Raw genomic sequence first — 12645 nt, forward strand, 5'->3', positions numbered from 1 at the left:
TTTATCATACATACCACTTTATTCTTAAGGATATCACAGCTATCGGGAGCTATTTCAATTTCTGTCAATTTTAATTCCACAGTCAACTTGTCCTCATCTTTATCCTTCTTGGCATGATGATGTTGTTGACGCGTTAAGGTCGAGGTACCCACATCACGTTTACTGGGTCTTTGGCGTACATTGGGATTATACAGATTGCTGACATAGTCCTGACAAGTCTTGGTGCCGGGTGGACATAACAGTTGTATGAGCGCATCATTTGTGGGCAACAATGTGGCCAATTCTTTGGATAACTTTTCACATTCATCTTCAATGGGCAGGCGTTGGCGAGGTTGCAGAGTTGTTGTGCGATTTCCAGTTTCACTACTCTCCCTGCTGTTGTTCATGTCGGTGAGGGATTTCAATTCACTGTCGGTAATATCATCGGTTTGTGAGGCAGTTTCAACAGTATTAGGATTAACTCTCAGAATGATTTCGCTACGTTGCACCAGCTTTAGGCTATCTGTGCTGGAATCCAACTGGGAGAGTATGTGTTCGGCGGTGGCTTCCGATTTATTTTTACTTTCCTTCATGGCCTTTTCTTGTTCAATTTCATTTTCTTGTTCTTCTTTGCAGGTTTCATTCGATTTACTCTCCGATTCCTCTTCTGGCAATGGTGCTGGTGGTGGTGGAGGTGAACCTGAGGGTGTTGTTGTTGTAGCTATGCGAGTTTTATCCTCCATTATTTGCGAGGCATTTAGTTCCAAAGTTTTTGGTATATCAATCACATTGGCCTGAGCACTTCGATTGGAGTTAATGTGAGGCGACAGCGAGGATGTATAGCCATGACCCAGAAGGCTGTTATTATTATCGGTATTATGAGCTGACATCAGCTGTGATTGCAATTGACTAATCTTTTCAATGTTTTCCCTCAAAGATTCTTGGCGTATCACCGCCTTTTTGTTATTGTTGTTGTTCTGTGTGGCATTGCCATTTAACGTGGTATTGACCAATTCCGCTCTGAACAAAGAGGCCGACGAAGAGCAGGATGATGATGCCGATGATTCATGGTGATGATGATGTTGAAGATGATTACTGTTATTCAAGCTGGTGTTACTTATGCCGCTAGTGCTGCTATTCAATCTCTCTTCATGACTGGCACAACTCTCCGACAGAGAGCTCAACGATGAGAGTGATGAATTTTGATTATCCTTGAGACTTGTGCTTTCCAACATACTGCTGGCATTGACATTGGGATGTTCCTCAATGGTTGTGGCCATAAGTGTAGACTTCTTCAGGTCCAACGAAGACTGGGTCATATATTTGGTGGGACTCTGTACCGCTGATGTCTGGTTGGTATCATATGATTGAGATCGATTAAAATTGTTGTTCAAATTGAATGAACTCAATACGGGAGTAGAATAACGTTGTTGTGATGGCGGATATGCCGGATAACAGCTATTGTTGTTGCTGTTCATTGATTGTGGCCCATGATTTTGTGTGGTAGGTGATAATTGCTGTTGCGTTGAAGCTATGTTATTATTTGATCCGTAACGTAGTGAGGTTTGTGATCTCAATATTGAGGAATCGGCTGCGGATGGCTGCAATTTGGCATTCAGTGGCAATACGTCGGGCAAATTGCTAGGCAGTTTTGTTGTTTGTGTCTGTGTTTGTGCCATAATATCGTATGTGGATTTTGTGTTAGGGGTTGCGGTGGTGGTGTTACCACCCACCAAATCTTCATTTGAATGAAGTGTAAGCTTATAGCTGCCATGATCTGGATCCGAACTGGCTTGTTTTTCCAAGCTTTGTCGTGGTAAATATGATGCTTTGGAATTACATCTGAAAAGAGAGGAAAGAAGAGAACACAGAAATTAGTTAATTATATTAAAAATATTTATGAGAGGAATTTTTGAAACAAATGTTTTGAGAATAACTCGATTTGCTTTGAGTATCGGAAAGATACAATTTTTATACCCTCCATCATACTATGAGGGGTATATTAACTTTGTCATTCCGTTTGTAACTCCTCGAAATACTTATGATAGACCCAACAAAGTATTCGTATACTTTGATAGACCCAATTCGTTCCAAAGATATCGTGTTTAAAACAGACAGACGGACATCTGAATATATATATATATATATATATATATATATATATATATAAATTAATTCAATGTTAATTTATTTATTTTTTTAAAAATTTGTGATTGCTGCTTACTGCAAGCAATCACGTCTTTATTGGTTAAGGTTCCGGACTACAAAGTGAATAATGAAATAAAACTACCCTAACTTATACTTTGGATTCATGCACCCAGATGATACTGGACACCTGCTCGTGTTGGCGATGGAATGTTGCTGTCTGCCTGTTGGATGTTGTTGTCAGTGTTTCGGTGGGAACTGCAGTGTCAGCAAAATGACACGCTTATACTTTGGTTGATGAATTCTTTGGGTTGCTAATGTTGAATTTGAATATGTCTGGTGTTAACTCCTCCCCTCTTAAATACAATCGTCCCGATTGTTCAAAATGAATGAATATTGTAAATGCTGGATGTTTTAGTTTCTTTCGAAGTTGTAGGTAAATTTACTTCCGCAATCTCTATTTCATCTCCTGGGGCATCTTCGATTTTCAGATTATTATTTTCGGAGTTTTTTGCATATTTTCTTCTCAGTGATATTATTGTTATAGTTGTAAGGATTATTGCAGAAATACAACCGATGCCGACTGCTAAGGTACCTTTGGTTTCCATAGATCGTATTCGTTCGATGTTCTTTACGTTCAACTGTTTAAGCAGCTCCAATGATATTACTTCTTCTAATTTGTCTTTTGGACCTTTTGGTTGCAAAAAGGCGGGAAGAGGTTTATTGGCACTTATTCCTCTTGAACTGTAACTGTGGCCATCGATTCTTATAGTGACGTTGAAATGTTTGATGAGATAAGTCCCGTTTAAAAAAATCTGCTCGTTGTCTACACTGATAGCGCCTTGATATTGGTTCAGCAAGAGCAAGTCCGATCCGATCTCTTCAATTGTTGGTATGTGTTCGTTGTTTATTTGGGTGCATTTCCCTACTCTACTTTTGAACAAATTAGTTATACAATTATCATTTCTTAATGAAATAAGCTTATCTCTATTACAAATTGTTATGTCGTAATTACTTTTACATTCTGTTTTTATTCCAAATAATTCTTTATTACATTCCAAAATTTTTTCGTATTCAATTTTATCAATTACATCTCCAGTTTTTATAGGTTTTATGAAATATACTTTACAAACTTCTTCTTGAGTTACAGGGATACTAAGGATGTACAAAATTTCTCGTTTATTTGTAACAATTTTTACGGATCCAAAAGTTAATAGTTCATCTATCGAATAAGTAGGAATATTATATTTTTCAAAAACAGTGTTTATTTGATCGATTTCGATTTTAGAAAGCAGAAATGAATTGACGATATTAGCTTTAGCCCACTGTATTGCAAACTCTACGTTCTGTAACTCTTTTTCAATAAAATTAAGTTTTCTTTCGATTTTGAATACTACTTCATCGTTCCACCCTTCCCTTTTTATTATTTCATTCGTCTTATTAGTTATTTCAGTTATTCTTTCCGAAATTAATTGGTTTATTATCAGCTGTCTATTGTTATTTTCCAAAATATTGCCAATTTTCTGTTCTAGGATCTGAAAATCATGACTATCTGGACTGCCTGCAATCCACTTCCAAGCACTTCCTATGAAGTCTATCGATCTTTTCTCTCTGTGCGGCATCAGACGGTCTAATAGTCCATTGATGTCAATTAATTGTTGCTTCATAAATGGACGGAGAGGATGGTCTAGGTTCACGAATTTGTCTAGAATGTGTTCGGTTTCACGAGTGAGGTTTTCATACTGTTCAAGATCTATTGAATGAATTACTTTAAATGTCCCGTTCTGTTTCCTTGCTATTCCATTATGAATTGAAATGAGTCTTGCGTTCGAGTAGTCGAGGATGCTGAAGTCAGCCAGGGCGTTTCCAGGAAACAATCTGTAAAATTTTGGATTTTATTACTTTCTAATATGGCTTTTGTGAATAACCCTTCCGCTTTCGGTCAAAACGGTGGTATTCCGGTTTTCCTTAACTATTTCCTCTTTGTAACGGTCGCTTAGTTTCGTTCCTAACCTTTTGTTGTTGCTTACATAAATTAATTGTCCGGGAATATAATCCTTAACTGGTCGTTTCTTTTTGTTATGATACGTCAAGTCGTTGGCCTGTTTCTGTCTGAGTTTGTCAACAATATTCCGTCTGGTAGTCTCTATGTCTTGTGGAGAAAAGTCAATTGTGCGTCCAAAATACAAATCAACAGGTCTTCTATTCACCGTGGAGTGAATCGAGTGATTGTATTCATTAACAGCCCTCTCCAGTAATTCCTCAAAATTCCTGGATGTTCCATCACCTTTCAAACATCTCATTATCTCAGCGAGGGTAGAATGAAAGCGTTCTATCTGTCCGTTAGCCTCGCTCCTGTAGGATGGGGTCGTAAAAATATTTATTCCTAATTCGTCCTTCATCATGAATAATATCGAACTGGAATTTAAAGACGGTTCGTTGTCCATTACCACATTCTTCGGAACTCCGTAAGAGAATAATAATTCCCTCAGTGGTCTTCTAATAGCCTCAGTAGATCTTCCGTCTAGTATTTTCTCTTTAACGTACTTTGAGAATTTGTCAATGGAGGTCAGAACTAATTTCCTATCTGTAGAGAATATATCAATATGAATAGTATGACCTGGGTAATTTGGAATAGGCGTCTCACAAAGGTAAGGTTCATTGGGATGTCTCTCGTATTTGTTTTTCTTACACGTCGTGCACAGTTTTATAATTCGCTTTATTTTTCCCGAATCCCCGGAAAATAATAATTTTCCAAAATCTGTGTTTTGTTCTCTCTGTCGTTCCTATGGGCTCTATTGTGGGTATCAATAATTATTCTTTCCTGGTCATTTTCTGATAATATATCTTCTACTACCTTCTGAGTAAACCTGCATTTGTACTGGCTAAAATGGAGTGGATAAATGTTCTGAATTTTTCCCATTATTTGTTCTGGTGCCTTGATTCCGTTAATTACAGACGGGTTCAAATACCTCTTCAAGATTGTTTGAAGTTTTCGTTCGTCATAATGTGGTTCAGTAATTGTGTGTCGGTGGATGCTTGGGAAAACAACATTGAACTGGTACGTTGATGTGTCATCCACACTTATGAGAAGCTGGTTCTTGAAAACATTAATGGGTGACTCAACACTGGGTATAAGGGTCTCTGGTGAGCTCTCCGCACTATGCTGTGTGGGAGTCAGTGAATTAATCGGAGTAATAGCATTATTGTCCTTCTGTACCGTTCTAGACAGAGCATCTGCTACGACATTCTGTCTTCCGGGTTTGTACCGCAATTCGTAATTATATTCCTCCAGAGTACATTTCCAGCGTTTCATCTTCGCATTGCTATTTTTGTTACTAATGGCGTAAGTGAGGGGTTGGTGGTCGGTATAAATTATAACTTTCTTCGATCCGTATAGATAATTCCTCAAGGTAGTGAGGGCCCATATGATGGCCAACATTTCCCTCTCATTTGTGGCGTAATGCTCCTCTGTTTCATCCAGAGTTCTTGAAATGAATGCAATTGGTCTTCCCTTTTGACTCAACACTGCTCCAAGAGCGACACTGGAGGCATCCGTCGTTAGGTCAAAATCTTCTCTGAAATCTGGATACGCAAGTATCACATCGTTTGAAACCAATGCATTTCTTAGCTCGTTGAAAGCTTCTACGGCGGAAACATCTAATGTCACCGGAATTTGACTGGAAGCTGTCTTTGGAATTCTGCCTTCCTCCCCTCTGAGGAGCGATGTCAGCGGCTTTGCTACATCGGCATATCCCCTTACGAACCTTCGATAGTAGCCCGAGAGGCCAAGGAAAGAACGAAGTTCCTTAAGTGTCTTAGGAATCGGGAAATTAAGAATGGCTTCCACTTTCTTTGGGTTGGTTTTTATACCATCCCTCGACACAATAAATCCCAAAAATTCCACTTCTTGTTTAAAGAATGAACACTTGTCCAACTGGATCTTCATATTAGCGGACTCTAGTGTTTGGAAAACTTTCTTTATGTTCTCGGCGTGTGACTTCTCGTCCTTGCCAAAGATGATAATATCATCGATGTAAACAAAACAGATTTTTCCAATCAATTCTCTGAGTATATCGTCCAGCGTTCGCTGAAATATTGCTGGCGCGTTCCTCAGGCCAAATGGCAGTCTCGTGAACTCGTACTTGCCATTGTTGATTGAGAATGCGGTTTTCTGTCTATCCTCCTCCCGTAGGGGTATTTGATGGAAACCGCTTTTAAGATCAATGACCGTAAAATATTGATTCCCCCCTAGGTTAGATAGGACTTCCGTCACCTCGGGAATCGGATATTTATCCGGTATGGTGACGGCGTTGAGCTTTCTAAAGTCAACGACCAAACGATATTTTTTTCGACCAGAACTGTCCTCCTTTTTGGGCACTACCCAAATAGGGGAGTTGTACGGGGATCTGGATGGTCTTATGATGCCATCCCGAAGGAGACGACGAATCTCTTCCTCCACGACATCTTTTAATGCCATTGGGTAAGGATAACTTCGCGTATAGATTGGAGATTCGTTTTCAGTTCGGATTTCTCCAACCACAACAGAGGTGTATGTTAATCTCTCATCCGGATCTGAGAACAGGTTCCGGTGCTGCCTTGCAATATTATTGAGAGAACTCCTCTGACTTAATGATAGATGATCAGCCTCCAGCTCCAGACTATTAACATTCTGGGATATTCTCTGTCTAATGGCAATTTTCTTGCCACCTCTTACTTGGAAATAATCTTCGGAAGTATGAATTACTGCCGATAATTCCTTCAAGCTGTCATTCCCCAAAATCCCGTCGAAAGATACCAAACCAGGTAGAAGGAAGAATTTTAGTGGGACGTCATTGACGCCGAACATGTTAAGAAGAGTGTGGTGTGAAACTTCCACATCGCCGCCTACAGATTTTACGCTAAACCTATTGTCATTCAACTTGGGTCTCAGGACCAAAGTTGGTCTTATATAATTTTTACTGCTTCCTGTATCCAATAAAAAGTCTAATGTCTTCCCGTCCCTCGTTTTGACTTGAAAGTATGGCAACGAGGAACAGTTTAATCTAAAAAATTCATATCTATGAAGTTGGCTGGAATGTCATCGGGGTTACGTTCCTGGTAATCGTCCGGTATTATATCCTGTTGTCCGTAATTCCCTGTGTCATTTTCGTCTACTGGCTGATAGTCACTGTTGTCTCGGTAATCGTCGATATTTGGGGATTGGTTCTCAATATCTGGGTATTGATTATCCACGTTTACATGAAAATTACGCTGAATCTTATTCATAGGAGTCTGTACCGAAAACTGGGCAGGTCTTTTAAAATTCTGGTTCTGTTGGGGTCTTACTTGTATTGACCTGTCAATATCCATGGGTTCTGGCTTACTCTGGTTATTGTAAAATTGTGAGGGAAATTGCCTAAATTGGTTCTGAGGAAAATTCTGGGTTCCCGTATAAGGACGAGTGATTTGGTGTCCTCCCATCTGATTTCGTTGCAAGAATTGCTGAGGACGATGAGCAAATGGTTGTCCCCCAAACTGAGGACGCTGATTCTGCATATTCAAATTGTTCGGAAATGGAAAAGCTGGGGATACTCTAGGCCTATGAGTCGGAATATTTGCCAATTCTGGGTAAAATTTCGAACCAGTTGACATCCTCAATGGTTCCTGTCTATGGTCTCCCTTCTGGGCATAATCTCTCCGAAATGCCATATTGTCTAGCTTCAAACAAAGATGTAGAGCCTCTGGTAGAGATGTAGGACCCTTGACACTGAGCAGCCTAGGAAGGTCGCCGTTCAGGCCTCTTATGAAGGTATCAAGTGCCTTCTCTCGATATGTATTCGTCATGGCTCTGAGACTACCGTCGTCCAATTCCAGGCAGGAAACCTTATCCAAAATTAGAGATAGTGTTTGATAGACGTCCTGATAGAACTCTGTGACACCTCTGTGCCCCTGACACAAAACATTCATTTGGTACTCTAGTGTACCTATATCTCGTTTATCCGCGTAGTGCACCATCAGACATTTGCGTATTTTGGCCCAATCCAATGGAGTCCTATAGGATTCTAAAGCTGTATCGGCCTCACCTATAATTTTCGTACGAATTGTATGCAAAATTGCGTAGTATTTCCCGGTACCACGAAGTGATGAGTATAAATCAATCACCCTTTCGACTGATTTCCTCCAAGAGCTGAATTCTCCGGGTTTTCCCGAAAATTCCCTCAAGGATTTCACTATATCTGGAACTTTGTCCAGTTCCTCCAGTCTCGAGGAGACTGTTCCTACCGGTATGTCACTACCATCGTCAAACGTTTCGTCTCGTCCGGCCAAAAGGTTTGTAATCATTCGTGTGATTTCATTTCTTTGTCTGTCCGTGAGTGCTGAACTACCTGATGTAAGGGTGTTTGCCCTTGTTTGAGTCTCCATGTTATTTGAAGATGGATTTATCGTAATTCTATTTAATTTTGCGGCAATATCATCCACTGATTCTAACATTTTTTCTCTTTATCAAAAGGAAAGGTGGAGCTATCAAAGTTACGTTATTTATCATTATTGGGAACAAAAAAAATATTTCATAGGTAACAAATAACTATAACTATAAAATGTTAGGAACTAAATTTGTTCTTAATTTGAATTCTTAAAGTTATTCTTACAATAGCAGCATCATTAGAGTCTGGAGTAGCATCCTTCTAGTACAGATGAGATGAGATGATCGTTTTTCTTAGTCCTTTCAAAGTTTTCAAAGTTTTGTTGTGTCCGATTTTTTTCACTTTTATTTATAAATTGTTAAAATATTTAATATTGTTCAAACAATTTTTTTATTTTAATTTTTATTTCTGTCTTAACTTTATTTTTATTTATATTCATTCAAACTTATTTAAATTGCTTTATTTTTTATCTCTTTTTTTTTTTTTTTAATTTCTCACAATTGTTTCTCTTTTATTTCTCACTTCATTTAATTTACTTTGCATCATTTTAATTTCCTTTATTTTGATACTTTTTTTTTTATTTTTTTTTTTAAATTCTCACTTTTTATTTAATTTAATTTACTCTGTTTTTTAATTTTTCAGGAGTTTTTTTTTTATTTTCTTTAATAGTTTTTCATTTTTCACAATTCTTGTATCAATGTTTTTATTTTACTTTCACTTTTTTTAAAATTTTTATTTCTGTCTTAACTTTATTTTTATTTATATTCATTCAAACTTATTTAAATTGCTTTATTTTTTATCTCTTTTTTTTTTTATATAATTTCTCACAATTGTTTCTCTTTTATTTCTCACTTCATTTAATTTACTTTGCATTTAAGTTTTCACAAGTTTTTTTTTAAGTTTTCATTTTGTAATTATCATTTTAATTTCCTTTATTTTGATACTTTTTTTTATTATTTTTTTTTTTTAAATTCTCACTTTTTATTTAATTTAATTTACTTTGTTTTTTAATTTTTCAGGAGTTTTTTTATTTTCTTTAATAGTTTTTCATTTTTCACAATTCTTGTATCAATGTTTTTATTTTACTTTCACTTTTTTTTAAAATTCTTATTTGTAAACTACCGTAATCTAGTGATCCGCGTCGCGGGCTTTAGGGGCTGTAACATAACGTTACGTCCTTTTCACAATTAAGTTACTGGGGCGCCACCTGAAGGCTTGACTTTTGTCGGAAATCCTTTCTTCGGGTTTCGAGTACCTGTTTAAAAACAGGTCCCTGCTCTCGGGCGCCAATTAATTCAATGTTAATTTATTTATTTTTTTAAAAATTTGTGATTGCTGCTTACTGCAAGCAATCACGTCTTTATTGGTTAAGGTTCCGGACTACAAAGTGAATAATGAAATAAAACTACCCTAACTTATACTTTGGATTCATGCACCCAGATGATACTGGACACCTGCTCGTGTTGGCGATGGAATGTTGCTGTCTGCCTGTTGGATGTTGTTGTCAGTGTTTCGGTGGGAACTGCAGTGTCAGCAAAATGACACGCTTATACTTTGGTTGATGAATTCTTTGGGTTGCTAATGTTGAATTTGAATATGTCTGGTGTTAACTTATATATATATATATATATATATATATATATATATATATATATATATATATATATATATATATATATATATATATATATATATATATATATATATATATATATATATATATATATATATATATATATATATATATATATATATATACATATATATATATATATATATATATATATATATATATATATATATGTATACCACGTCTTCGTATGGACCCCATATAACAGTTTTCATTTGAATTTTTTTGGGAAAATAAATAAATAACAATGACAGTAAAAGCAGTGATGGAAATTAGAATATTAGAATATTATATACGTTTGTATAGAGTTTCTTTGAATTAGTAAAAGTATTTGTCAGCACTTATTCTGAGAGTTTGCAATTTCTTGCGGGACAAATTTCTTCTTGCAATTCTTATTATTTTTGAATAACCGGTGATTTGTTTTTGTGCATGGCAAAACAATAGAGGTAGACTCTTTTGCAAAATCGAATATGGCAACTCTTTCCGAAGTACTCGACCCATGGTAGAAGAATACAGGGCCTCAATTCTTATTCTATGAAAATGCGAAATGAAAATTTTTATAGAGGAAAGAATAGTCAAATGAAAAATATTATAAAGGAAATATTTTTAATATTATATTTTCATAGTACAAGAATCCAGCCACAGGTAGCTGCATCAACGCTTAGCAACATAAATATGTAACAATTTTTAAATGTTGCTTCAAAAATAAGTAGATTTGTATATTTTTCCTACATGACGCCAATCGGATGTTGTTATGAAATGCATTTTTTTAAACAATTTTTAAAAATTTGAATAGTTTTTCATTCAAAAATTTCAATTCTAAATTTTTTTGACAGTTCATTTTTTTATCAGTCGATGCGGCTACCTGTATTCTTCTACTATGGCTCGACCATGTTTTTTTTTTTCAAATAAATTTATTTTCATATCTGAAATATTTACGTATGACGAGTGGCATATTTTAAAAATTTTAATTAATAGATTATTTTCGGCGTTCCTTAGGAAGATCAATTTTATTAATCTTGTCTTAACCTTGAACTTATAAATTACATAATTGAAACATTTTATCTTAAAGAATCATTCTCGGCGCTTTTAGTTCTTATGTACTTGTCGAATAACGTTTTACTTTAAGCCAGTCTTTGAGGAGCAAAACCTAAAATAATCGACTAATAAGTGTGGAAAATCTTCACAATTCCTGCTACATGGATTCGAATAGAATAAAATATTTGGTCGGAAAAAGTCTACATTTCTTTCCAGCTGTACGCTCATATTTAAGGAAGAACTACAAACGTTAAATTTGACAATTTGTGTAGATCAAATAACAAAAATTTGAGATTACTTTTGTAAGTGCGCCCTGATATTTGTGCAAGCAAATTGAATATTTTTATTTAGAAATTCGTAAACATATTTGCTCTCTTGTTTGGAGAACGGAAACTCTAAAAATTTTATTTTGTTTAAAAAATTTGAATAAAATAATAAGATTTCGAATGCAATTGCTTTTATTTCAAAGACCGGCTATCCTCCAAAACAAAAACACACTCACTTAAAACATGATTAATGTGAAAAGCTGACATTAGTTTCAAAGTTAAGAAATAAAATAAATAACCTTAAGACGATTTAGTTTAATAACATAATGGCCGATTATTGTCAACAATTGGCATTATAACGACAAAAATGTATAAATGTGTGTGGCGCTGCACAAAGTCAAATTTAAATGTGTGTGTTTATTATAAAAAAATAAACAACACAAAATTATAAACCATTTCGCAAAACAAATCTCAAAAAAAAACAGAAAACCCTCAGGTTAAGGTAGAAGTGACGAACGCGGGGGGTAGTCATCCAAAAGCATATCAAATAACAAACCAACCTTGTGATGGATTTATTTATGACATGGGTATGTAGTTATGTTTGAAACAACATTACACAAAGTCCAATAGTTAAACGAAAAAGAGTCGAAGTTAAATCCGCCAAATAAAATGTCGCCTCTGAGGTTAAGGTTCATTAGCTCAGGCTAAATACGTGAACATGAGTTGTTTTGTATTTCGACTGCCTTACTTTTTTTGCAAAAATCAAAACCAAATCTCTCGCCAGTTGAAGGCATGTCGTTTGTTGTCTTATCACCGGCAAAAACTGACAATAAACCTACATTTTTACCGAGTAAAACGATCAGCAGTCAAACAAATAACGGTGGTGGCTGAATGCAATGATATTCAAAAATGATGTTTTTTGTTACGTTTTTTATTTGCTCTGCGGCATTGTGTTACAGTTTTATGGCGTTTTGTCTGCGTTTCGGATGTTTTTTTTTTTTTTTTTTGCAACAACATTAGGAGGTCGTCGCAAAATCCCACTAGCAAAAAACCTGCAACAACAACCTTAGTAACATTATTACACATTTTATTTAAAATGCTTTAGAGATCGAAAATAAACCCGACAAAAATCGCTGTCGATTGTTAAACGCCGCAATGTGTTAGGTTAGTAAGGCGTTTT

At 35.8% G+C, this 12645-nt stretch overlaps 1 protein-coding gene across 1 annotated transcript in view; it reads right to left on the reverse strand.

Annotated features, from left to right (window-relative positions):
- Positions 1 to 12645, reverse strand: part of LOC101897742 (protein Shroom) — a 172378-nt gene that overhangs the window by 2997 nt on the left and 156736 nt on the right. Inside the window, exon 5 of the mRNA XM_005181099.4 lies at positions 15 to 1821. Within this exon, the coding sequence (XP_005181156.2) occupies positions 15 to 1821 (1807 nt within the window). The remainder of the gene's footprint in view (positions 1 to 14; positions 1822 to 12645) is intronic.

The sequence above is a fragment of the Musca domestica genome, unplaced genomic scaffold, assembly GCF_030504385.1.
Source record: "Musca domestica strain aabys unplaced genomic scaffold, Musca_domestica.polishedcontigs.V.1.1 10, whole genome shotgun sequence".
NCBI classification, from domain to species: domain Eukaryota; kingdom Metazoa; phylum Arthropoda; class Insecta; order Diptera; family Muscidae; genus Musca; species Musca domestica.